The sequence below is a fragment of the Schistocerca americana genome, chromosome 1 (assembly GCF_021461395.2).
Source record: "Schistocerca americana isolate TAMUIC-IGC-003095 chromosome 1, iqSchAmer2.1, whole genome shotgun sequence".
Lineage (NCBI taxonomy): Eukaryota > Metazoa > Arthropoda > Insecta > Orthoptera > Acrididae > Schistocerca > Schistocerca americana.
The window spans coordinates 287,046,180-287,073,660 of NC_060119.1; the positions used below are offsets into that span (position 1 = coordinate 287,046,180).

Below are 27,481 nucleotides of genomic sequence, written 5' to 3' on the forward strand. Positions count from 1 at the left end.
TGGGAAACTTATAGTTTGCAAATGGTTGTCAATTTTGTTGATTCTGTGTAAGTAAAAGTTAATATCTACTTGAATTACACTGTTTGATATAAAAACCTAAATCATCCAAATGGTGACCATTCATTTTAATAGGATTTTTGTCTCTCTGCCAGAAATTACTCTTAACTCAGGTCAACAGGCATTGCTGAATCAAACCTACCTATTCTTTAACGGTAGCTTTCATCTCCATTAAACTTTGGGGTTTGTTAACACAGAGACAGTTTTTGAAATATGCTACGCTGATACATCACAAGCAGACAAGTCTGGTGGTCTTGGCAGCTACAACTTGTCGCCAGAATGACAAATGAGACATTAAGGAAAAATTTTCCTCACAGTGTTATGGATGCACCTGCAGTGTATGATGTCGCATCACTAAACTTAAAATGAACATTTCTCACATTTATCTTTGTCCACTATTCTAGCAGAAAGAATATATTCAGTATGATGTATATAACATTCGAACTCCATGTCAATGTCATGCAACAGTCCTCAAAATAATAACACCTGAAACTTCCTGGCAGATTAAAACTGTATGCTGGACTGAGAGTCAAACTCAGGGCCTTTGCCTTTCGTGGGCAAGTGCTCTATCAACTGAGATATCCAAGCAAGACTCTCAGCCCGTCCTCACAGCTTTAGTTCTGCCAGTACCTTGTCTCCTACCTTCCAAACTTTGAGTCTTTGCCCGGCACACAGTTTTACTCTGCCAGGAAGTTTCATATCAGTGCATACACCACTGCAGAGTGAGAATCTCATTCTGAAACTAGCACCTGATTGCACCAACAGCAGTTACAGCATATCACACTGTCAGACAGGCAGAGTGAAGAGTTTTTTCATGCACCACACAACATTCCATTGGGGTGATTCCATGAATTCTAAATCCAAATGTAACACATTCCTCACCGAGTAATGGTTCATCTGTAGACTGTGTGCATGTTGATGTGTGGATCTAACTCCTGATGGTTCCTCTCTCACAACCACAATGTTTTCAGGTGTCCTTACTGGCAGCTTCTTAAGAATGTTTCTTATTCTGAAAGCTGTAAACTGTTATAGGTCACACTACAACTTGGACCTGTGTGATTAAAAGAAGCAAGAAATATCCACCACTTTGCAACAACTGATGATAGCTGAAGTAGAGAGAATGTAAAATGCAGAAAAGTGTTTTTGAAAAGTAGAAATTTATGAACACCTACTATAAATTTGTGTTATGGGGTCTTCCCTGAAGGCACAGTGTGATGTACAGGACCAGACATTTTTAGATTGGGTAGTATACCACTGTCAACAGTGGAAAGGAAATTACATTTTATTCACTTTGGGATCGTATCAGAAGATACAAAATATGTTAAATTTTCACAATAGATCAGAGAGATGGTGAAAATGTAACATATTTCTTAACTTTTGATACTAGTTTTGCATCTGAAAGTTACTGAAGTGCATTCAATGGCCACCTTATCTCATAGCATTTTACATGCAAATTGTGAAGATATTTATGTGAAGAAGCTGCTTTCTATAAATCCATTGTTCCATTGCTACTGAAATGGTGGAAAATCCCAAAGTGAGTTACGTGTACATTGTTTCCTTTCCATGACAGAATGGTGGACTAGCCTACCTGAAAACCTCTGCACCCTCTTACTTTCAGGAAAGACCTCCTTATACAAATTTATGTTTGGTGCTTACGAAATACTAATTTTTCAAAAACACTTTTCTGTGTTTTATATCCTCTGTACTTCAGTCATCATCAGTTACTCTGCTGCCCAAAACAGCAAAACTCAAACTATTTTTATAGTCCAGTCAATGAAGGAAAATTAAGACACAAAACTAGTGTAGCTGAAAATTTTTATACAATGGTACAAAGGAGTGTCACAGCATACTAAAAATACCCGCTGCTGAGATGTACACTTGGGGTGGGGATTTAAAGGTCACTTTTGTGCATTTTTCTTGAATAACTAAGAAACTGCGGCTTCTAGCAAAAATGTTTCCGAATACAAAATTAAACTGTATTAAATTTCTTACGAAAATGGTCCTATTCATTTTTTCTTTAACGCTAATAGTTTCCATATTGCAGGTGCAGGGAAAATCACAGATTATTAAATACAGTTTGCTACTGGTATAAAATTACTGTTCGCCGTTAAATGAAGTGGGCTAAGAACAAATTGAAATGTGTGTATCACATAAAAGTGCTGCAGGGATGAAATGAGTCACTAATAATAGTAACACATGCAGATAGATTCTACCTTAATCTCTGCACACTGTTCTACACTTTTATAAGAAAAAGTGATTCTTAGTGATCCTGTATGGCAGCTGTAACATTCTTCTTATAAAGGCAACTTCTCCCATTCGTAAGTATTGCCTGCTTTTCAGTTTACAGGCAGATTAAACCTTCTCACTGTTTCTTGTCCAGTTCTCTTACTTAAGCAGACAAAATAACTTCCCTCAGCTCATGCACGTAGTGAAGTTATTTTCAGTTTATTGAATGAGTGCATATTTGCAGTTGTTAAATGAGCTCTTTGTTATAAATAATAGCTGATGCATGTTTAATTTGTGAGTGTGGTGGAAAAGGAACTGGATTGGTAAATGTGGCACCTTGCAGCTGTCTATTGACGATGCTGTACTAGAAAGCCATGTAACTGTTTTGTGGTCACATGGTGGTGAATTAATAAATGCTCAGAAAGTTACTGCACTCCTCTCACCATGAATTTTGTAACTGCTAGACTGCATAAACTTCTTCCATCCAGGTGCTGCTGGCTCTTATATAGTGGGCTGCACTGAGTGGAGCCACGTATCACAAATCTGCAGTAGAGCTTCCAAGGTGGGTGTGAATACGTCTGAAGGAATGGGACTGATTATATTTATGTCTGGAACAGTAATCTGCTGTAATGTATTGCTTGACTTCTGCTGAAATATTTGAAGTTCTGTAACACTTAGGTGACCTCCTTGTATTCAGGAGGAGGCAATTTTAGCCTCTGTGCCCCTTTAGATGTTTAGAGAGCTGCATACATCTGATGCTCCTCACATTGAGGAAAGTATTTCAGCCAGGTGATAGTAGAGGCAACAAAATCGATGTTGTCGAATACATATTGACAGCATGTTACACTTGGGACAGAGTCTTCAGTGTGGTTGACAGTTGACAGCTCCAGTTGTTGAATGTTTTTTTTATTTAACTACTGCAAGTTTGTTAAACTGAAAATAATTCCACCATATGAATACAAGCACAGTGAAGTTATTTTGTCTGCGCGCATAGCAGAACGGGACAGAAAATGCTGGGGTGGTATAGTCTACCTGGAAAATAAAAAGTGAGCAGTCCTCATGATGGAAGTTGCCTTTCCCAGAAGAATGCTGCAGCTGCTGTACAGGATGATGATGAATTAGTTTCCCCTATAGCAGAGTAGAACAGTGTGTAGAAATGTATGTAGCATCTGTCTGTATGTGTTTATTGCATTGATGTTATTAATAACTCACATCTGCATTCCATGTAGTGTTAAAGCACTTTGTGGAAAATGAACATTCCTCTGGTAGTGCCTGCAGACTAAGTCACCAGTGATTCATAGGGTGCGCTGCAGAGGGTCAGTATAGGTTTGTGAAACACCCCGTGCTTGCTTCTTGTGACATAGTGGGGTAGATAAAGTCAGGAATTACTTGCTCACTCCTCAATTTGCAGTACTATGATGGAGTGAAGTGCCTGAACTCAATTCGGTGGCTCATCTTCCCTCACACTTCTTAACTCCATTACTGCCTTTCCACCCTGTTACGCCCCTTGAATGCAATTTGTCTCTCAATACGGCTCTATTGCACTTACATATTTATTCCAACTCCACTTTATTTAACAGTTAATAGTAATTTTTTAACAGTTACACACTATTCTTAGCAATCTGCAATTATTCTATCCCCTGCAACATGGAAACTATTGATTTTTTTTTTTAAAGTTATTTAAGAAAAGTTCTCATGTCCAGCTGGCAGGTATTTTTAGTACATTATTCAAAACACTCCATTCTACCGCTGTACAAAAATTTTTTTGACTGCACAATTTTTCCCCTTATTCGACCTTTTTTAGGCTTCACTGACTGGGCTATTAGTCTCCCATTTTCCAATTCTATCAGTATTACCTGATTTAATAAACCTCATTTCACCCTTGTTTTCCTTTTGTTGATACTCTTTTTAGAACCTATTTTTCAGTATACTGTCCATTCTGTTCAAACGATGTATCACATGCTTTGGTGTGTCTGACAACTACAATATCATCAAAAACCTCGAAGTTTTTATTTCTTTTCCCTGAACTAATTCCTTTTCCTAATTTCTCCTAGATTTCCTTCAGATCTTTCTCTTTTTACAGACCAAATAATATTACGGATATGCTACATCGCTATCACACACCCTTCTCAGCTACAGGTTACCTTTCATGTGCTTCATATTATAAATGCGGTCTGGTTTCTGTAAAAGTTGTAGATAATCTTTTGCTCCCTGTACTTTATTCGTGCTATCTTCATAACTTTAAAGAGCATATTCCAGTTAACATTGTCAAAAACTTTCTTTAAACTTACAAATGCCATAAACATAGGTTTGCCTTTGTTTAAGATATCTTTTGAGAGAAGCCATATGCTAAGTACTGCCTTATGTAAACTTAAAGCAGTAACAGCCCTCGGTCGCAAAAATCGAGTCTATTGACCTGGTTTCGGCACTACTATGAGTGCCTTCATCAGAAGTAAAACATTCAAACTGGCTTGTCACATATAAATAAAAAGTGATAAAGCTATAGTCACAAAATTTTAAAAAAGAATACATGGAAGGCAAGCTTATCACTTGATATTTATTGTATACTTGACACAAATGTTTTACTTCTGATGAAGGCACTCATAGTAGTGCTGAAACCAGGTCAAAAGACTTAATTTTTGTGACCGAAGGCTGTTATTGCTTTAATTTTACTTTGTAAATGGTCGCTGAGCATACAGCCATGTTTAGAATTGCCTTACGTGTTCTCAAATTTATTCGAAAATCGGATTGATCTTTCCTGAGGTCGGCTTCTACCACCTTTTCCCCATTCTTCTGTACATAACTAGTGTCAGTATTTTGCAACAATGATTTATTAGACAAAGTTTGGTAATATTCACAACTGCCTTCTTTACTATTCAAATTATTAAATTCTTCTTTAGGACTGGGCATATGTTGCCTGTCTCTTAGCTTGCATACCACGTTGAACAGTTTTGTCATGGCATGTTAATATTTAAATACATTCAATAGTATAATTTATACGAAGAAAATTAATATATTCAATTTATTTATGGTTACTACCTTTCTTAAGTCAAAATGCTGTATGCTAGATGGTGGTAAAAAAAGGAGTACATAAGGAAATTTAGTATGACTGTTTTCGTAGAAGGTCTGCTCCTGAAGAGGCCCTTTTCCAGAAAACTTCTGAAGGATTAAGTGAGATTTTAAGAGTTAGGTAGATCTACCATCAGCTTCTTAATTGTTCGGAAGAACCAATCCATACGCTAAAATATTCATAAAAATTGAAGAAGTTACTAAACCCTTATGTTAGTGGGGAAGAGTCTATTACAGCAGAACTTTTGAAATGGCCTCAACCAAAAACAAAAATGAGCTAAAATTAATCTTTGAGAAAACCTGGAAAACAGAAAAACTTCCAGGATTATTCGCATACCCAATCAATCACATAAACAAACAGCAGTTGGCATTCACCCGTTCAGCTTTATTCTGTTCAACTCTTATAGCTCTGCCCCCTTTTGGCTGCAGGAAAGTTTATTTCTAGATGCGACGAGGATTCCCCTGCCAGAGACATCATGTACACTATGCATGGATTCAAAAATCAACTTATGGTTCATTCGGAAATAATCTTAGAATGTGTTCAAAAATTTTCGAAAACCAACAGGAACGCGTTTCAAAATCATTTGAATAATCGATAGACCAATGTGCGCTAGATGCTAGGTGCTTTGTGACTATGTTACTATGTTTTCTTCCATAAGAATATGAATTTGCCACATTTCAAGTGAGAAGAGTTACTATCAATGGGGTAACAGTGATTAGTGAACTCTGAGGATAAACAATGTTTTTGAAGAAATGAAAGAAGCTCATGATGGTAAAAAAAATCCCAACAGCTCCTCCTTGGTTTCAGCCAGCTGCTCACTGAGAAGTAACAGGTATTTAGCTTTCAGTTCTCTTTTACACATGTCACAAATTTTCCTGAAATCAGGGAACATGGACTGAAGAAACATCCAGTCAGTGTGATCAACTGATAACCTAATATCTTTCCATTTCCAGTTTTGGTTTGTACCAGCAGCAAATGTAGAAAAGAAATACAAGGCATCTCTGCACTCCGTATAGCAGGCCATAGCTCCACTTGGCAGGCCGTAGCAGGTGGCAATAGCCTCACATGCAATGCACAGCTACCTCATCATGGATAAGTTCCGATATATTACACATTTTTATCAAGAATGGAAAGAGGTATAAATTTCTTTCCACTGTTAAAAACAATTTTGATATGATCGCTATGTTTTTTATGCAGCAATATATCACCTAAAAGGTACCAAATGAACTGCCCAGCGACTACATCATTCACTGCAGACTTTCCAAAATATGTGCAGTGATTTACTTTACTTTGGAGTATCACAATAACTGTGGGCAGTAAGTAAAAGGAAACCCGTTCATGATAAAGCTGTATGACAGACTATAAGATACGTATTTCCCCCCCCCCCCCCCCCCCCCCCCCCCCCCCCCCCCCCCCCCCCCCCCCCGTGCAATAGTTTTTTTGTTATTGAAGTTAGGTGAACACACTATGTGAATGAAAGCTTAAAAATACATCACATTTCCATTTACTCCAAACCAAAACTCTGTTAGAGCTTTTTAACATTATGTAACTTTGGTTAAATATGACAAATAATGGTCTATTTGTATGTTAAGTATATAAGCCCCGTCCATACCAAAAATTAAAAAAATTAGTAGGTGGCCATATATGCATCTCTGCTTGCTTGTCATCAATTGGCTTGTAAACAAAATCGACCATTCCTATCCTGTATTGTTACTGCCGATGAGAAATGGTGTCTTAATGCTAACACAGGGAAAAGAAAGGAATGGTTGAGCCCGAACAAAGCAGTTACATCCCGTACAAAGGCCTGCACTAATCCACAAAAGATAATGTTATTCATCTGGTGGAACAGTGATAGTGTGCTGTACTACAAATTGCTTACCCGATGTCAACAACTGAGCTGTCTTGCAGACACAATCATAGAACAATGATCAGGAAGACTGCATGAAGATATGCTCTTCCACGCTAATGCCTGCCCACATCCTGACAAGACTGACAAAAACCCTAGACATTTGTTTGGTTGGGAAGTCATGCCGCACGTACCTTGTTCATCTTATCTTGGGTCCTCACATTTTTATCTTTTCCACTGTCTACTGAACAATTTTGAAGGAACTTCCTTTTGCAGATGAAAATGGCTCAACAAGTTTTTCAGCTCCAAACCATACAATTTCTACAGTCGCAGAATCGAAAAGTTACCCCAGTGTTGTTGGTCTGCTGTACATACTGAACGAGAATATATTATTGATGACTAAGGTCTCTGTTATGTGTATCTGTGATGTTAATTAAACTTATGAAAAAGTGCTACAAACTTGTGCACCAACTCAGTAACATCGTGACACACACACACACACACACACACACACACACACACAAAATTACTTCAGCGGATGGACGTGTGTGTGTGTGTGTGTGTGTGTGTGTGTGTGTGTGTGTGTGTGCGCGTGCGTGCGCGTGTGTGCAGGGGGGGGGGGGAGGGGCGCGAGTGTATACCTGTCCTTTTTTCCCCCTACGGTAAGTCTTTCCGCTCCCGGGATTGGAATGACTCCTTACCCTCTCCCTTAAAATCCACATCCTTTCGCCTTTCCCTCTTCTTCCCTCTTTCCTGATGAAGCAACCTTGAAATTTGTGTGAGTGTTTTTTATTGTGTCTATCAGCCTGCTCTTTCTCATTTGGTAAGTCACAGCATCTTTGTTTTTTATATATATATTTTTTCCCACGTGGAATGTCTCCCTCTATTATATTTATATAATTAAATCCTTTAACAATTTCCTTCCTAATGTCTCATCCAGTGCATATATAAACACAGATACTGAGATATTTAGCCCGAATGGTAATACATACAAATGATACGATTTCCCATCAAATATAAATGCTGTATATTTCTTTGGTTCAGGGTGTAACCAAATTTACCAAATTTGCCAATATCAAGCAGTCAGGTCCATCGTGTTAAAATACTTTGCATTCTCAAATTTGGACAATAATTCATCAATGTTAATGGGTCTGTCTCGTTCCATCTCTATATACTTATTCAAGGTACGCGCGTCTAGTACTAACCACATGCCTCCTGTAGCCTCTTTTACTACTACAAAGGGGTTATTCATAACGCTAGAGCTACGTTCTGTTATTGCCAATCATTTTGTCAATTTCTTCCTTAACTGCATCTTTTTAACTTACTGGTATTGGATAAGGCTTACAGAAAAATGGAGTACTATCTTTAATTTTAAATTTACATACATAGTCACTAATACTACCCGGATGATCAGAAAATACCATTTAATATCCCAATAGAATTTTAGATAAATCAAATTTTTGGTCATTGGTTAGTATTGGAGATTCATTTACTTTGTTTTGCACATCAGCACGGTGTGACACAGTCTTACATTATCAATCGCTGGTGACAATTTTGCTGTAGCTGTTAATCTCGGACATTGACTCTCAGTTGTTTGTTTACCAATGTAGCTGTCCCTCACAAACTTTACACAATATTTGTAGTCACCTTTTCCAAAATAAAGAAAATTCTCCTCAAAATTCAGTATGACATTAAATTCTGATGGCCAGTCTAGGCCAAACAACACATCCCTATTGATATTTTCTACTACTAAAAGTGTCTGACGAAATGGGATATTTCCAATGTTGCAGTTCACCTGTGTCTCGTGTTTTACAACTTTGTTCTTTGTTCCAGTAATACCGACTATGTACACTCCTGTTACTGGTAATATCGGTAAGTGATATTTCGGTCATAATGTGTTAAAGAAAACGCTAGAAATAAGTGACACTTCACTCCCGAAATCTATAAATATGTTAACTTCAAAATCTTCCACTTTTCATGTTATTATTGGTTGTGGATTAATGGTGATTAAGCTTGGTTCTTCTAGTACCAACCATTCTTTTGTTGGTATTTTATGCATGAAATTAATGAACCTATTACAAACCAGCCTCCCAATATATTTCTAGGACTTGAACCCCAGCCGTGGATCCATATCGCACTATGTTTTCCTGATTAATAGTGATCACCGGTTGGTTACCAAATCGAGGTATTACATTTTGTACTCTATTACTACTTCGTACAAATTCTTATGAAGTGACTGGACCTAAATTCGAAGGTGGATGCTGCTTCTGATAATTTTTGTTACCCTTATTCCGGTTACACCGGTGTACTCTAGCTAAGTTGGCCTCGTGTCTTTTAAAATTGCTATTACTTCTGAAGTTCTGATTTTCACTTTGATGTATGTCCTCATTGCGGTCTTTGTTTACAAAGGATAATAATTATTCTACAGTTTTTCACCCGCTACATAATCTACGTACTTTGCTCTCGTTAAATGCCAGTCGAAATACTTTCGCATCACACCCCAGGAACTCTTGTGATACTTTGGGTCCCACAAGTCACATATTAATTTTTCCTGGGCGTTTGCTGACCAATACTTCTCCTTAGACATTTTCTGGAAGTTTGCCCAGACGAAAAATTCTCTATGTTCACTGTGCCCCACTCTGAAGCTTCTAAAAGGCACCCCACCACAAATTCAATCTTTTTTTTAATCTTCCGAAGTCTTGGGCAAGGCTTGACTGAACCTTTTCAAAAAAGGAGTAGGATGTACTTCCCCATTCGGCTTAAATTTAGCGAACAGATAACCCTGAATTTGATCCCCATTGTGAATCTGTCATTACTTCACTAATTAATACTATGTTGGGAGAAGTCTCACTATTATCTACTTTGTCCTGCATAAGTTTGAATTCTTCCCACAGTTCATCCACATTTCTCTTGGTATTACTAAGTTCGGAAGATAAAACTGGAGACACGTTGTCAGAGACAACACTTATGGCAACTTTTCTGTCTATCATCTCTTCTACTTGTTCCTCTAAACTGCTTATATTTATTGAGTCTGATGTTGTTAGTTTCTCTTTAAAATTTCTTTCCACGTTATCAACTCTCGTGTTAATGCCTATAATTTGCGATTGGACAATAGGAATTAGCTTGTCCTGTTTCTCAACATTTTCCTTTAAAGTGTGTAATCTCTGATTTACTGCATCAAATGTAACATTACACACACTTTGAAATGATCCTTATTTTTCACTAAATTCAGATTCTACATTATTATATTTGTATTCAATATCAAATCGTAACTTCTTGGTCAAATCCTGGAATTAGTTACTCTGTGTCTGACTAAAGTCAGTGAACAGTTCATCTACATGCATGTTCAGAGAACTCATTAATTCTTTCTCTAAATCTATTCTCCAATTTTCTACTTTATGGTTTAGAGTGTCAAATTCATTCCTTAGTAAACCTATATTTGTAGCTTGCTCATTTAGGACTTTATTTTGTTTATTTAAACTGGAATGTACCACACTTATTTCTTTTCTTAGGGTTTCATTTAGGTCCTTACTTGAAGAAGGCCCTGGTCATCTATTTTATTATTTAACTGAGTATTCACTGTGTCTAATTTAATACTTAGTTCCTGTCTTAAAGCCGCTGAATCTGCACTCTGTGCATCTAATCTATCATTTACTGAATCTAACTTAAGACTTAGTGCTTTAATTAAATTTGCTACCTCAGTCCAGTCTAGCATTTCTTTTCTCATTGTCATGGTCATGGCTGGTTCTGATGTTTCCCCAGTTTTTTGAGTATTATCCAAGTTCCCCTTACTTTTAGATCTAATGATCATTAAAAAACATCACCTCTGAGTATAATAACTATACTAACTTTTTTTTTTGTTATGGTTTTAGAGTGCAAAACTGCTACGGTCATTAGCGCCTGGTCTGTGACTTAGCAAAAGGTAAAAAAACGAAACTGGAAACCAGCAGCAATGGGAACGAAACTAAAAAAATTGGAGAAACTAAAAACAGAAGGAAAGCTTAAAATACCACTATAGAAGGGGGTTGGTTGTTCCCAAAAAGAGCTTCAAATGACTGGTGTCATCTCACTGGCACCAATAAACTCGAGAACGCAATCGGATGAGCGCGTATCATCTGCTAAAATAGAAGATATATCAGGCGACAGCTGTAGACGGGCGCATAATGGAGTAAAATAGGGGCACTCAATTAAAAGGTGTCTTACCGTCCACAGCTGAGAGCAGTGGGGACAGAGTGGGGAAGGATCGCCACTTAAATGATGTCGATGGCTAAAAAAGACAGTGCCCTATCCGGAGTCTAGTTAAAATTACCTCCTCCCGACGACGCGTTCGGGAGGAAGGGGTCCAAGCACAAGGAAGAGCTTTCACTCCCGCAATTTATTATGGGGAAGTGTCGAACAATGTGCGTGCCATAACAGAACAACATGACGACATAGAACACACTGTAGATCGGCGAAGGGAATCGTGCGAATAGCTGGCCGAAGAAGAGAGACTGCAGCCTTGACCGCTATATCGGCCGCCTCATTTCCACAGATACCAATGTGTCCTGGGATCCAGAGGAATGCCACAGAGACGTCCCCCAAGTGGAGCAAGCGTAGGCAGCCCTGAATCCGGTGGACCAGAGGGTGGACAGGGTAGAGAGCTTGGAGACAGAGGAGAGAGCTGAGAGAATCTGAACAGGTAACATACTGTATCTGCTGATGGCGACAGATGTATTAGACAGCCTGGAGAACAGCGTAAAGCTCCGCAGTATAAACCGAACACTGGTCGGGAAGCCGAAATCGATTTGGGGTGTCGCCAACAATATAGGCACTCCCTACACCAAACCATGTTTTTGAGCCACCAGTGTAAATAAATGTGGCTTCCTTCACTTGTGCACATAGAGCAGAAAATGCCCGACGATAAACAAGTGAAGGGGTATCATCCTTGGCAAACTGACAAAGGTCACAGAGCAGGCAGGTCTGGGGACGGAGCCAAGCGGTGCTGTACCCCAAGTTGTCAAGAAAGTTTTAGGAAAGCGGAAGGAAAGAGAATGGAGCAGTTGACGGAAGCGGACTCCCGGTGGTGGTAGAGAGGAAGGGCGGCCTGCATACCCTAAATCCAAGGAGGCGTCGAAAAAAATGTCATGGGCCGGATTAGCAGGCATGGAAGACACATGGCTAACATAACGACTCAGAAGAAGGACAGCTTGCTGACTGGACAGCGGAGATTCAGCAGTCTCAGCATAAAGGCTTTCCACAGGGCTGGTGTAAAAAGCTCCAGACACTAAATGTAATCCACGGTGGTGGATAGACTCGAGACGCCGAAGAACAGACAGCCGAGCAGAGGAGTAAACTATGCTTCCATAGTCCAATTTCGAGCGCACTAAGGCGCAATAGAGGTGGAGAAGGACCACTCGGTCCGCTCCCCAGGAGGTACCATTCAGGACATGGAGGGTGTTGAGGGATCACAGACAGCAAGCCGAAACATAGGAAACGTGGGAGGACCAGCACAGTTTTCTGTCAAACATAAGACCCAAGAATTTAGCGACGTCCAAAAACAGAAGGTTGACAGGTCCTAGATGTAAGGAAGGTGGAAGAACATACGACGCCAAAAATTAACACAAACGGTCTTACTGGGAGAAAAGTGGAAGCCTGTTTCGATGCTCCAAGAGTGGAGGCGATCGAGACATCCTTGAAGACGTCATTCAAGAAGGCTGGTCCGTTGAGAGCTGTAGAAGATCGCAAAATCGTCCACAAAGAGGGAGCCCGAGACATCAGGAAGGAGACAGTCCATAATCGGATTTATGGCAATGGCAAACAGTACAACACTTAGCACGGAGCTCTGGGGTACCCCGTTTTCTTGGGAGAAAGTACGGGAGAGAGTAGTGTTCACCCGCACTTTAAATGTGCACTCTCTTGCGCGAAGAAAGCCCCAAGAGAACAGTGTGCAGAGGATGCCTGTCCTCCAACAGGTATCATATGCTCTCTCCAGATCTAAAATATTGCTACTGTTTGGCATTTCCAGAGAAAAAAAAGGTGGAGAGAGCAACAAGATGGTCAACTGCAGAACGATGCTTTCGGAAACCGTATTGGGCAGGTGTTAAAAGACTCCGGGACTCAAGCCACCAAGCTAAACGGCAATTCACCATACGCTCCAAAACCTTACATACACTACTCGTGAGAGAAATGGGGCGATAGCTAGAGGGGAGATGCTTGTCCTTTCCAGGTTTCGGAAAAGGAATGACGATAGCTTCCCGCCATCGTCTGGGAAAAGTACTGTCGGTCCAAATTCGATTATAAAGGCGAAGGAGGTAACGCAGACTATGGGTTGATAAATGTAGCAACATTTGGATGTGGATACCATCCGGTCCTGGGGCGGAGGAGCGAGAAGAAGAGAGTGCATGTTGGAGTTCCCGCATAGAGAAAACTGTATTGTAGCTTTCGAGATACTGAGAGGAGAAAGCAAGAGGTTGCACTTCCGCTGCATGTTTCTTCGGGAGAAACGCTGGCGAGTAATTTGAAGAGCTCGAAACCTCAGCAAAGTGTTGACCCAATGAGTTAGAAATTGCAACGGGGTCCACTAATGTATCATGCGCGACAATGAGCCCAGAGACCGGGGAGAAACTAGGCACGCCAGATAACCGCCGAATCCAACTCCAAACTTCCGAGGAGGGAGTGAAGGTGTTAAATGAGCTAGTAAAGAAGTTCCAGCTTGCCTTCTTGCTTTAGCGGATGACGCGATGGCATCGCGCACGGAACTGCTTATAGCGGATACAGTTGGCCAAAGTAGGATGGTGGCGGAAAACACGAAGAGCACTTCGCCGCTCACGTATTGCTTCACGGCATGCCTCGTTCCACCAAGGAACCAGGGGGCGCGAGGGCAATTTGGTGGTGCGAGGTACTGAACGTTCCGCAGCTGTAAGAATAACGTCTGTAATACGAGTGACCTCATCATCGACGCTAGGAAAGTGACGGTCATCGAATGTCGCTAGACACGAAAAAAGTGTCCAATCGGCTTGGGAAAACTTCCGGTGTCACGGGCGCATGTACGGCAGTTGTGGCTGCAATCTAAGGACACATGGAAAGTGGTCACTCGAGTGTGTATCAGCAAGGGTGAACCATTCGAAGTGCCGAGCTAGCGGAACAGTACCGACCGAAAGGTCCAAATGAGAGAAATTTGTCATGGAGGCAGACAAAAATGTAAGGTCTCCAGTGTTGACGCAAACAAGATCCGCTTGGTGGAAGACGTCTACCAATAGTGAGCCACGCGGACAGGGATGTGGAGATCCCCAAAGTGGGTGGTGGGCATTTAAGTCCCCAACCAGCAAATAGGGGGGTGGAAGCTGACAAAGAAGATGGAGGAGATCAGCTCATGCCATTGGTGTGGACGATGGAATGTATACAGTACAGAGAGAGAAGGTGTATCCAGAAAGGGAAAGATGGACAGCGACTGCTTGGAAGGAAGTGTTTAAGGGGATTGGGTGAAAATGGAGAGTATTATGGAGAAGAATCATGAGTCCTCCATGTGCTGGAGTGCCTTCAACAGAGGGGAGATCAAATCGGACTGACTGAAAATGGGGGAAAACAAAACGGTCATGGGGACGCAGCTTTGTTTCCTGAAGACAGAAGATGACCAGCGAGTAGGATCATAAGAGGATCATCAATTCATCCAGATTGGTCCGAATGCCGCAGATATTCCAATGGATAATGGACATAGTGTGGACAGAAAATGGAGGAATGTGACCAAGGTTGCCCTCAACTCAACGACTGCTCAGAGCTTGCGACCGACAGTGTGGAACGGCATTCAGCTGAAGCCAGAAGATTCTGATCCATAGGTTGTTCAGGAGCAGCTCCTGCCACCAGCGATCGGCCGGTTGATCGGCCGCCAGCAGTGCGCTTCGGCGACACAGAAGACGGCCGAGGGCGGTTACCGCCAGGTGGTGCTGTAGATGACACGCCGTGGCGGAGAAGGAGAGGAACTGGGTTTCTTATTAGCCTTCTTGGAAACAGGATGTTTAGATGAAGGAGGAACTGATGGTTGTGAAGTTGGGGTACGTAAAAAATCTTCACGAGTAGGCTCTTTTTTGGAAGTCCGGGTGTCTGACTTTTGGGCTTGAGATTTAGCAGAACCTGATGAAGGATGAGCCATAGAGTGAGCAGGCGAAAGTGGTGAGGTTGAACGGGCGATCTTTGCGCTGGCCGATCTGACGACCATGGCACTAAAGGTGAGATCCCAAGTCTGTGGGGCAGCCTCCTTTGTTGGCCGAGGAGAGGCAAGGACAGTGCTGTATTTTCCTGTTTGAGGCACAGTGAGCTTTCGACTGGCGAATAATTTTCGAGCAGCAAAGATCGACACCTTTTCCTTCACTCTGATTTCCTGAATGAGCTTTTCGTCTTTAGAAATGGGGCAATCTCGAGAGGAAGCTGCGTGGACACCAATACAGTTGATGCAATGAGGGGATGGAGGTGGACAAGCACCCTCATGGGCATCCTTGCCACACGTAACACATTTGGCCGGGTTGGAACAGGACTGGCTGGTATGATTGAACTGCTGACAGCAATAGCAACGTGTAGGGTTTGGGATGTAAGGGCGAACAGAAATTATCTCATAGCTCGCTTTTATGTTCGATGGGAGTTGAACTCTGTCAAATGTCAAGAAGACAGTACGGGTTGGAATTATGTTAGTGTCAACCCTTTTCATGACTCTATGAACAGCAGTTTCGCCCTGGTCAGACAGGTAGTGTTGAATTTCCTCCTCTGGCAATCCATCGAGGGAGCGTGTATAAACGACTCCACGTGAGGAATTTGAAGTGCGGTGCGCTTCCACCTGGACAGGGAAGGTGTGTAGCAGTGAAGTATGCAGCAATTTTTGTGCCTGGAGGGCACTGACTGTTTCTAACAACAAGGTGCCATTCCGTAACCTGGAACAAGACTTTACAGGACCTGCAATTGCGTCGACACGTTTCTGAATAATGAAAGGGTTGACCGTGGAGAAGTTGTGACCTTCGTCAGACCGAGAAACAACAAGGAACTGTGGCAACGATGGAAGAACTGTCTGTGGCTGAGACTCAGTGAACTTACGCTTGTGAGCAGACATAGTGGAAGATGAGGAAACCATCTCCGATGGCGCACTCCTCCCTTGTGGGGGCCCTCTCTGAGGGCACTCCAGCCTTAGGTAATTATTCACACCTCAGGTCACACCTCCCAAGAAACGGACGGAGGGACCAATCGGCACTTTCGGAAGTTACCAGCTCGGGTAATCAACCCTCCCTGGGCCTGGCCGTTACCAGGGGGTACGTACGTGTTCTACCTGTCTACCCGGGGCGGGGAATTACACGTTACCCCGTCACCGGCTATGCATGGAAATCCGTGGGTCGGCCTTCAGACACGCACAGGGAGGCAGAAAGAGAAAGGGGAAAAACAAAGAAAGGGAAAGGAAAGAAGAGAAGTCTCAAATCCCGCAGCGGAGTAAAGGGTAAAGAGAAGAGGTAAGGAAAAGAGAAGGACAAAGGAAGGACGAAGACTTGCAAGCAGAGAAAGCGAAGAATGTGTTACACTTTCGAGCTTCTGTCTCCGGACGTAAGGGGAGTAAGGGAAGGAAAGAGGCGGTGGTGGGGGGGGGGGGGGGGGGGGCAAAGATGGGGGACGGGGAAGGATGCAGAAAAGGAAGGTATGCAGCCCGGAAAGAAAGCAGGGCCACATTAGCTCGGGGCCCCGCGCTCGCTACGCACGTATCCACAAAAGAGTTGTGGACCCCTGGGGGGAACTATACTAACAGTCTATTATTGAACCGTGTCCTTAACTTCACACTCAAATAATTATTGTCTTTCACTCCCCCAGTGCATAGTTTTAGGCTGTGTCGGTGGGCCAGTGTGGAATCAGCACCGGTGAACAGCATGGGTGCCGGCAGCGTCGAAGGTTGGTTTCAGCATCAGTGCCGGTGAACGGATTTGTAGTCAGCACCGGTGAGCAGCAGCTGTCACCGTTTGTGTCCGTTGCTGGTTACAGGGTCTACAGCCCCGCGATGTGTGAGAGGCCTGCTTACATTCCACACTGGATCTTCGTCATCAAATAGATCTTGTCATAACTCTTCTTAGTCACAACTGTTGAGATTTTCCTTTAGTCTTTTCTTGTTTGGTATTTATTGATGTTCACCCCTTTTTACCATTTATACAGAATCCACCTCTGCAAAACAATTCCCCTGTCTTGTTACTACTGGTTGCTATGGCAACTCACAATATCTTTTTATCTTGATTTCGTTTGAAAATTTCTCTTTCTTCGAATCCTGATCACGTCGGTCGCGATGTTCTAAGGGTTTCGGTGGCAAGAAAAGCGGTGCAAACTGGATTGCGAACTTCACACTCTTCTTAATACAGTTGACTTGAAACGTTTAGCTGATCCGCTCTGGATATGTGGCTGCATAAATCTCCACAACTTCTTCTCCGAAGAAATAATGCTGGTTATAGGAACTAAAAATTACTCTCTCTCTCTCTCTCTCTCTCTCTCTCTCTCTCTCTCTCTCTCTCTCTCTCACTAGAAATAACACGGTACCCTCATACTTCCAGTTGTCACAATATATTTTCAACTATCATAAAAAACAACTTTGCCATTTCTCGTATAAGCATTTAAACTTGTACAAGTCAACTTAGTCGTCAAACATTAGAATTCATAAAACACAGTTTAGTTGTCCAAGCTAAAAAACTGAATGCAAGGTAAGTCTGACAATGGTGTGCCTCGCTTTTTTTGCTGTTTCAAAGTTCCTAAACCAATGGATTAATCAGTTTCAACTGCCAAACGATTTATTCAGCTGCAGTTTCATGTCTTGCTAGATTGAGTGATACTCACATTTTCAGATGAGAAAGACTTACTGTTTTTATAATCTTGTGTTGACTGTAGTGGGAATTTTGAGTACAGCAGCAGCACCAGCAGCGATAATGATAGCAGAAGGTGGCTTGTATTTTGCAGTCCTGTCAAGTCTGTCATTAGAAGTCGAGTATTAACTGAGATAGGAAAAGAAAAATACCTTCACACTGAAGGAACCATCTGGGAATTTGGCTGAATAGAGAGCAACTTATCTGCCTGGATGGAAAGGATTCCAACCCTGTTCACAGTACCTTAAAAACATCACTACACTGTTAGGTAAGAAAGAAGGGAGGATGATGAACATGGCAACCAGTAACATAACAACTTTAAGATAACTTAAAAGGACCATGTTTTATGACAGGCTTTGAGAACACAGAAGTATAAAACTAACTGTATGCATCATGGTTAGTTGCCAGACTTTGAAGACTGAAATGACTGAACTTTTAATTTTTCCCCCCCCAAACAACTTACGGGAATTCAGCCAGTAATATTTACAGTTTGTGCCTTGAAAATGGAGGGGTGTACGCCTGCGGAAATATTGGCGGTCACTGTAAATATTACCTTGCTGAATTCCCGTTAGTTGTTTGAAAATTGTATATGCCAGGAGAAACTCAGGTGTCAATTCTTAGACATACCATTTCCAGTACCATGAAAATAGGGGAAAATCATAATACATACCTGTCTATACAATGTCTGATCCATATGCGAGTGAGAAAGAACTGTGTCCAGATCCCAAGGGGTGATTTCAGTGAAGTGTACTCGTCTTAGGATACGTTGGGCATAGGGAAGTCTCTGCTGCACACAGCTATCCGCAGTGGTGGGGGCAGGCAAAGTTGAAAGCCATCGAAGAACAATACGGAGCACCTGAAACAGCATAAGGTATGTTTGAAGAGCGTTAAATATAGTTGATGGTTGGAATTTCTGTCATTTAAGTATTCTTACACATATAGAGAACTTAATCACTCACAATTTAGTAAAAATTTGGAAGTTTACATGTAATACCCAAGATGGTTGGAAGAAACAAGAACAACAAAGAAGTGGAGAAAGAAACAAGGTTCAACTCTAGCTGACTTTATACAATAATATAATTTACACTAAAAAAGTGTAATTTTTCCCATACATTGTTCACTTTTGCTCGAAGGATGTAATTTTATTGCTGTAAGTTGGCCACTTTGCCAACTACAATATAAACACCTTCCCATCCCCCAACAAACAGTACTTTTGACCACATTTTTAAATATTTTCCAATTTAATTTATTGTTTTTATCTTCACAGTCAGTAGCAGTGTATCACTTGTATCACCAAATTTGCAGATGGAATTTAATGCACTTTATTTTGACCACTTTTCTTGAATTTTAATCATATGCCCATGAAGCAGTAATCTTTCTCAATTCCTATTTGGATTGTTTGCTCTTAACTGTTTTAGATATTTTGTGATGCAGATATCTAGTCATAGCACTGAACAGCAAAATTATATTAAGAACATTTAATGCAAGCAGACTGGATAGTGTAAGTAATTTGTTCTGGAATGCACTACAAAGATATTTAGTTGACATCAAGTTAATTTATTAAAATTATTAAATTTGGGAACTTAGTGGTTCCTGTGTCAGCTAACAATCCAGTCTTTGGCATTTATTGCTGGAATATGAATTCAACACAACAAGCTTACATTTTCCAATGATGCCCAGAAACAGTAAAACACTAATGAAATTCCTGAATTGCTAGATCATATGATATGTGTGAAGCAGTTTAATGATACAAGTTGCTTAAAAAGCCCAATTAAAAGGCAGAAGCTGCTCAATAATCCTATCTACTTTGATATTTGTTATTCATGGAGATGAGAGCACTGACATTTGTTAAAAGATAAAAAGCTTTCCTCAACCTGAAGTTTTTTTCAAAATCACAGTGCTTTATTACACATGAATGGTCCTAATGAATGTAGTATGCTCTTGCTGCCCTCTGACCTTCAGACTTACTAACCCAAAACAGCAATTGTGTGATGTGGACTCCAAATTGTGCTATTTGCATTTACCTGTACAAATCATTGCCAGATGCAAATTTTTAAACAGTGCAACTTTATTTTGATACTCATTGTGAAAGGTGAGTTCTGAAATAAATCTGAATGGCTGTATAGTTTCTTTTATAGCAGGGAATTATAAATTGGAATTTGGGCTTCCTTAACATACAACCTGTTGTGCATCCATGAATGATGCACTGTGCATAAGCACAATGGTGTGTTTCTGCATGTTTGAATGTTTTGCAGCCATGTAGTTTTGAATAGGTTCTAAAACAACTAGATACATTATTCTGTAGCACCATTCCCATATATTGTTATGCACTATACAGGTCATGCAAGGAATGATCCTCAAACTATACAATTATGAGACAGAATGGCAAAAATTCTTGTCTCCCCTCATCCTCAGAAAAGTGAGACTGTCTCCATCTGGGTTTTGAGCGACCTACTCTTTCTTTCTATGTTTTCCCAACCTATTCCTCTTTCCTTCCCAACAAAGGAAATAACAATATCAAAAGCTGGGATAGTTTCCGGTACTTTTACATATGTTTACAGGCAGTACCATGAATTTTGCCCTCTGAAATACTTGTCAGCCTTTCTATGTCGTAATTTTATAATTTTTTGAAATGAATTTTCCTTTGATACAAATGATCAACAAAGACAGGTATTAAGATTACACTCATCATCATTTTATTTCCCAAGTAGTCCCACTCTTATGTGAATAGGCTATTTACAGAAATTCTGCTAGTCCTGTGGCAAACAATTTCGTACGTATGTATATGTGGCAAAAAAATCTCTGAAGCATCTCTAGAAATCATCAAGCATGATGAAAGGAAGAAATAAAGTGTTGCATATCTAGAGTTCAAAGCGTTGCAACACCTGTAAGAACTGCATCTAATTAGAAGAGGGCTATTAGGAAAAAATTCTAAACATTCAAGCGGATTGACAAATACCTGAAAGGGGCAAATCAGTCTCAGTTCACCTTTATTACCCCAGTAATTACCACTAATTTTGGACTCATCTTACAACTTCATTATCTTGCTACACATAAGTAAAATAACTGTTACACAACCAGCAGTGCCACCTTTTCCTTAGTAGTGCTCATTTTTATGAACATTTACAGTGATGAGTTTCTTCCTATTTGGTAGTTACATTCAGTTCTATAACACTATAATTATGTATGATCAGAAACTTACATAAATATGTAATGTGTCCATATGTTTTGATAGTGATTCTGACAGCAAAAGTACTGTCTTATCATCTCATGGGCAGCAAGGTACTTCACACTGCATGTAGTTCAGCATCACATATGATGACCAATTCACGTAATTTCCCCAAAGAGAGATCTTGTCATACTATACAGAATGGAGAAATTCCCAAGATTAATTCTATTTGAGATGTGTGATATATATAAAATAAGCATGCAAACTGATGAAATTGGCATACGGTGACTGGTATATCTACCAGCATGAACAATGTGTTTTTTGTATGGTTATCAAAAAATTTCAGAATAATGAAAGGAGATGGCATCTCCAGGTAGTGAACACAGATAACAGCAGGTGCAATTTACAAGTATTTTTACCTGATCGACAACAGGATTTGGCTTGTTTTGCAAGAATGCATTGTAAAGTCTCAAAATCCATTCAAGTGAGATCAGGGTTTTTGCTTAGAAAAGGCAGATTTGTTATCATTGATACTGGAAAGGTATGCAATTCAATCATTGTCACTCTTTTAGACAGACTACATGATTTTACACACACACACACACACACACACACACACACACACACACAACCATTATAGTGTCAAGCACCAGTGGACATTTTGTCATTAAAATAATGCCCCACTAATTCATATCAAAGTATTTCATAAATTTTCCTATAACAATCAAGGTGAAAAGGTGCTGACGTCTGCTATGACATACTTCATGCCACAAGGCAATACCCATTTCATAAAGGATGAGACTCAAGCCTGTTTGTACCTACTCTGAATTTATTGAGATGCTGACACAGAATTCCGTGCAGTTCTTTCACAACTACCAGATCACAGGAAGCATAACAACAAAAATAATCAATTTTTTATGATGTAATGTAATTGGATACATAGCGGCAGGGGAACACATACATGAAAGGAGATTATACTTACCCAAGTTTTCAGAGCCAGTGGATCATCCTCCTGACAGAAGGGTTGGAAGAGAAGGAAGAGGGGTGAAGGAGAAGGACTGGAAAGATTTAGAAAAAGAGACAGATTTTGGAACAGTCACCCAGAAATTCAGTTCAGGGGAGATTTACCAGATGGGATGACATGAAAAGATTGATTGTTGGGGACTGCACCAGACAAAATTTGAAAACATGAGAGCTTAAGGGTGGAAGACAGGGTAATATGTAAGACAGATTACAACAAAAACATTGTGCACAAGTTACAAAAACGTGGTGCAAGAGTGAAAAGCTAAGTGCATTGTGCGTAACAGATGTGAGAGGAGGAAAGCAAAAAATACACAGGTCAGAAAATGAAAGACGTATTAAACTAAAATGGAGTGAAGAAAGGAGTAGGTACTTTGAAGAAATGCTGAGGCGGAAGGAATTAACGTAAATTAAAGTTAGGTAGGTGGCAAGAGCCTAGAACATCTTGTAGCACTAGTTCCCACCTGTAGTGTTCTGAGAAACTGGTGTCTGGAGGAAGAATCCAGATGGCGTACAGGGTGAAACAGGCAACAGGACAACAACTGTCATGTTGTAGAGCGTGCTCTGCGACACGATATTGTGTGTTGTTGGTATACACCCTCTGCCTATGCCCATGCATCCTATCTGCTAACTCGGTGACAGTCATGCCGATGTAAGAGGCCGAACAGTGTTTACTACATAATAGCTCGTATCTGACTCGTCGTTTCACAGGTGCCACTCCCTTTGATAGTACATGTTTTGTCAGTTACAGGACTAGTATAGGTGGTCGCAGGAGGGTGCATAGGGAAAGTCTTGCACCAGGGATGGTCACAGGGGTAGAGAGCCACGGGGTAGGAAGATGGGTGCAGAAGGAGCACAAGGACTGCCAAGTGTAATGTGGAGATTGGAAGGGTGACGGAAAGTCTAGGTGTGGTGGGAAAAATCCCGGACAAAATGGATCTCATTTCACGGCATGATTTTAAGAAGCCATGGCCTTATCGAAGTAGCTGATTAATACATTCAAGACCACGATAATACTGAGTGACAATTGGTATGCCCTAAAATTATGTTTTGAGCGATCAGCAGTACCAGGATTGGCTGTGGCAGCCTGGGAAATCTGCTTTTGAACTAGGCTGGTAGGGTAATTATGTCCCGTGAAGGCTGAGATGAGGATGGTGGTGTATTGCTGTAAAGAGTCTGCAGCTGTAAAGAGTCTGCATCAGAACAAATATGTTTGTCTCGAATGCCAAGGCTGCATGGGACTTAATGTGACATGGAAAGGATGGCAACTGCCGAAATGTAAGTACTATTATTTGTTATTATGTTTTTTGTGGACAGAAGTGCGCACTGGCCAACGGTGAGGATGAGAGTACCATGAAGGAAAGTGGCATGGGATTTGGAATAGGACCATGTGAAATTTAACTGAGAGAAGGTATTTGCAGATTCCAGGTATTTTAACAGGTCAGCCTCACCACGAGTCCATATGGTAAAGATTTCATCAATCTATCTAAACCAAACCAGGGGCTGAAGGCTTACGAATCCCAGGAAGGCCCCCTTTGAGCAACCAATGAAAAGGTAGGCATTAGAAGGATCCATCCTGGTTCACACAGCCACACCCCTGATCTGTTTGCACCTCAAAGGTGAAGTATTTGTTGGCAAGTATGAAGTTGATTAAGGTGAGCAGGAAGGAGGTCGTAGATTTGGAATCAGGTGGCACCACCTGAGAAAATGTTCAGCAGCAGACTGACCATGTATGTGGGGGATGCTGTTATAGAGGGTGGTGGCATTAATGGTGATAAGCAAGGTGTGTGGTGGGAGTGGGACAGGCACGTATTTCTGGTGAGGTAGGAAATTGTTGGTTCCTTTAATATAGGTGGGAAGTCTTTGTACTATGGGTTGCAAGTGCTGATCAACTAAGGCAGATTATGTTTGGTGGGTGTTTTGAACCCAGCAACTATGGTTGGGTTTGTAAATCTTAGAAAGAAGGCAAAAGTTGGAAGTGCATGATTTTGGTGGAGTCAGAAGTTCTTTGGATTAGTCTTTGTGAGGAGCCTGAGGTTTTAAGGAGGGACTGCAGGTCAGTCTGAATCACAGGGCTGGGATCTTTATGGGAGATGCTGTATGAAGAGGTGTCAGACAGCTGGTGTAGACCTTCACTAATATTTCAACCCTTCTGCCGGAAGAATCAGCCACTGGCTTCTAAAGCTTTTATGTGTGTGTTCTAGTGCTGCCACTTGATGAGTAGATTTTTTTATCTATCCAATTACATTGTTGATCACAGATTTCCCACCTCTTTTGTGCAACTCACCTCATCTCTTATTTCTCTTCAATATTTATTTGCCTTTGTTTATGAGTATTAATCATAACTTCTAAGCAACTTTTTACCTCCAGCATATTGTTAATGCTTCTTGCACATTACTCTGAGCATCAAAGGATCAATATCTTATGCATCTGTTGCATTGTGTCTGCCTTCTGTCAGGCTTTTTCATTTCCTTCTATTTAATACTTCACTTAAGCATTGCTTATCTACCTTCCTCCCATTGTCTCTTCTCAATATTTGAAGTAAGAGCCTTTAAAATACTTCAGAGCACTGTTCAGTCTACCGATTTCATCTGCTTGTATTGAACACAATCCAGAACTCATTGTAACCAATAATTCCAAGTGTATATAAACGAAGTTACTATTTTTAAAAAGTATCATTTTGCATACTTCCAAATATATAGTCATGTGGACAAACCTCAGCTTCAGGGCAGTCTACAGGAAAATCACAGCCCAGAAGATATTCCAGTTGCATAGGGGACAACCTCTGGAAGTCTTGAGTTCGTGAAAACTCACGGAGATGACTGCTCATGAACCGATACACACGTCGCCTCAGTTGTGAGAGCGAGTAAGTTTCAGCAATTGTTGCTATGTCCACGCAGTTCTCCAAATCAAGCTGAGTCTGTACAAAGAAAAATAACTATTTAAATAGGATTATTACATGTATGAGTGTTTATAAGAATATTGCACAATGTAATTTACAAACAATGCAAAACAGAATTTTTTTTGTGATTCTTGAGTTTCTCCCGGCATATTTGATAATCAAAATATCCGCGGGTGAACTGCTGGTCTACAGTGTCCAACGGGCACAATATTTCGGCGATCATACATGTCGCCATCACCAGGTGAACTGACGGACTGGAGCTCAGTCCGTCAGTTCACCTGATGATGGCGACATGTATGATCACCGAAATATTGTGCCTGTTGGACACTGTAGACCGGCAGTACACCTGTGGATATTTTGAGAATTTTTTTTAATATGATCTGCTAATTTTTTGGTCCAATCTGGAGGCAGAAAATCTAAACATATGAAGTTTTGGACCAAGTAAAACTTGAAAGGAGACCAAGTTGACAGGAGGTACAACAGTGATGTCAGCCAGGACATAGTTCTTCAATGTGAAATATAAGTCACTGTGCAATATCTTGTAAATGGGAACTACAACGCAACTGTAATACTTTCATCATTCAGTATATTTTCACTAGTGACATCATAATGGAAGTACCATACGAAGCTAGTGCAATTTAAGTCAGGCTAAATATAGTGCCAGATCCAAGGCAATCACGAAAGCTGCATCTGTGCATTGATTAGATGGCATTGGATTAATATAAGTGAGTAACACTTATTTGGTGTTACCTTTACTGAGTGAATTAGCATCTGGAAATAGGTTTAATATTCAAATAAATGTAAAAAACAATGCTTGTACAAATTTTCAAACATGTATATTGTAATTCTGTCATAGATTTCACAAAGCTGAGGAAGTACATGCATGTATGAAAGTTGCTGTGGTGTGCTACAAGCTGTCACCCCACGGTCAAAGAAGTTACAGCTCACTGCAGAGCTGGCCACTGAGAATGCGGCTGACTGCCTTCATCAACAATATGTTAAATGGAATAGTGGCATTGTATATTTGTCAAAACTAATAGTTCCAATCCGTTTTAACATGGCGTAGATAGGCAGTGTGATTGAGAATTCAGCTCAAGTTCTGAAGAAATAGTCTTGGGCAAGGTAATTGTCGGGAGCGAGCTAGCTAGCTAGCTATAAGAATGTGGTAGGTCTTCAATGGAAGAGACTACCAATGGTACACAATGATACATTTTTGAGGAACTGGTTTCTAGTTTTGTGGCTGACAGAGTTAGAATTCATCTAACATTCTATATGATGAAAATCCTTAGTAGTACATTTATGTTTAATGGGATTGTGTAATTATTTATTGGCAGGGAAGTATGTTTATGGACTATAAGGAAAAAGATTCAACGACTGTGGTTGTGAGCTGGTGATTTGCGATAGCCGACTAGGATCCACATTCTTTTGTGAAGTATTGCAATGGCACACCAAGAGGTTATTGGGTTATGACTATTTTCATTATTGTATGGCACACGCTACAGATTGAGTTGTTGCTGTTTGGTGGTTGTTTATAAGAGTGTCTTTTGGCCTTGAGCAATGTAATGACTCAAGAGCATCATACTTAAGGTGACAGACAATAGCATCTGAGAGCAGGATTTGTCCCCGAGTTTGTAAAGACCTGCCCTGATATAATGAAAGAGACAGACTACATTTTTAAGGAACCATTACTGAAGACTTCTGTACAGCAAGGCTATTACTTGTGATCTAACAATATCAAATGGCCATTTCAACTAGGGATCTTTACCAGAATGAGATTTTCACTCTGCAGCGGAGTGTGCGTTGATATGAAACTTCCTGGCAGATTAAAACTGTGTGATTTTCACTCTGCAGCGGAGTGTGCGCTGATATGAAACTTCCTGGCAGATTAAAACTGTGTAGCTGTGAGGACCGGGCGTGAGTCGTGCTTCGGTAGCTCAGATGGTAGAGCACTTGCCCGCGAAAGGCAAAGGTCCCGAGTTCGAGTCTCGGTTGGGCGCACAGTTTTAATCTGCCAGGAAGTTTCTTAGGGATCTTTAGTTGGTCATTTATTGCCAACACTGGAAGAAGTTCTAATTTTATTCTGGTATGGACCAAAGTGGTGGTGGCACCTGGGTTCTTTGTTTGTCCTTTTTGTTGGTGATTACTGCCCATCAGCAGAAACTTAAAACTTTGACGGCACTTTTACACTTACAACAAAATGGCTGTGCTGGATATTAAAAGAAGAAATACGACAAAGCTACAATTCCTAAAAGAAAATTAGATTCTTAACTTATTACTTAAAATAAATTGTTGTTCAGTGATGTCTTATTAAACTAAGACTAAAGTTAACTGAGAAATAATA

The 27,481-nt window shown here is 40.7% G+C and overlaps 1 protein-coding gene across 2 annotated transcripts in view; it reads right to left on the minus strand.

Annotated features, from left to right (window-relative positions):
- LOC124594690 (kelch-like protein 26) overlaps positions 1–27,481 on the minus strand; it is a 309,492-nt gene that overhangs the window by 16,320 nt on the left and 265,691 nt on the right. For both annotated transcript variants that reach the window (XM_047133067.1, XM_047133059.1), the window contains exons 5-6: positions 24,955–25,158; positions 18,720–18,905 (exon numbers count right to left, since the gene is read on the minus strand). In XM_047133067.1, the coding sequence (XP_046989023.1) occupies positions 18,720–18,905; positions 24,955–25,158 (390 nt within the window). The remainder of the gene's footprint in view (positions 1–18,719; positions 18,906–24,954; positions 25,159–27,481) is intronic.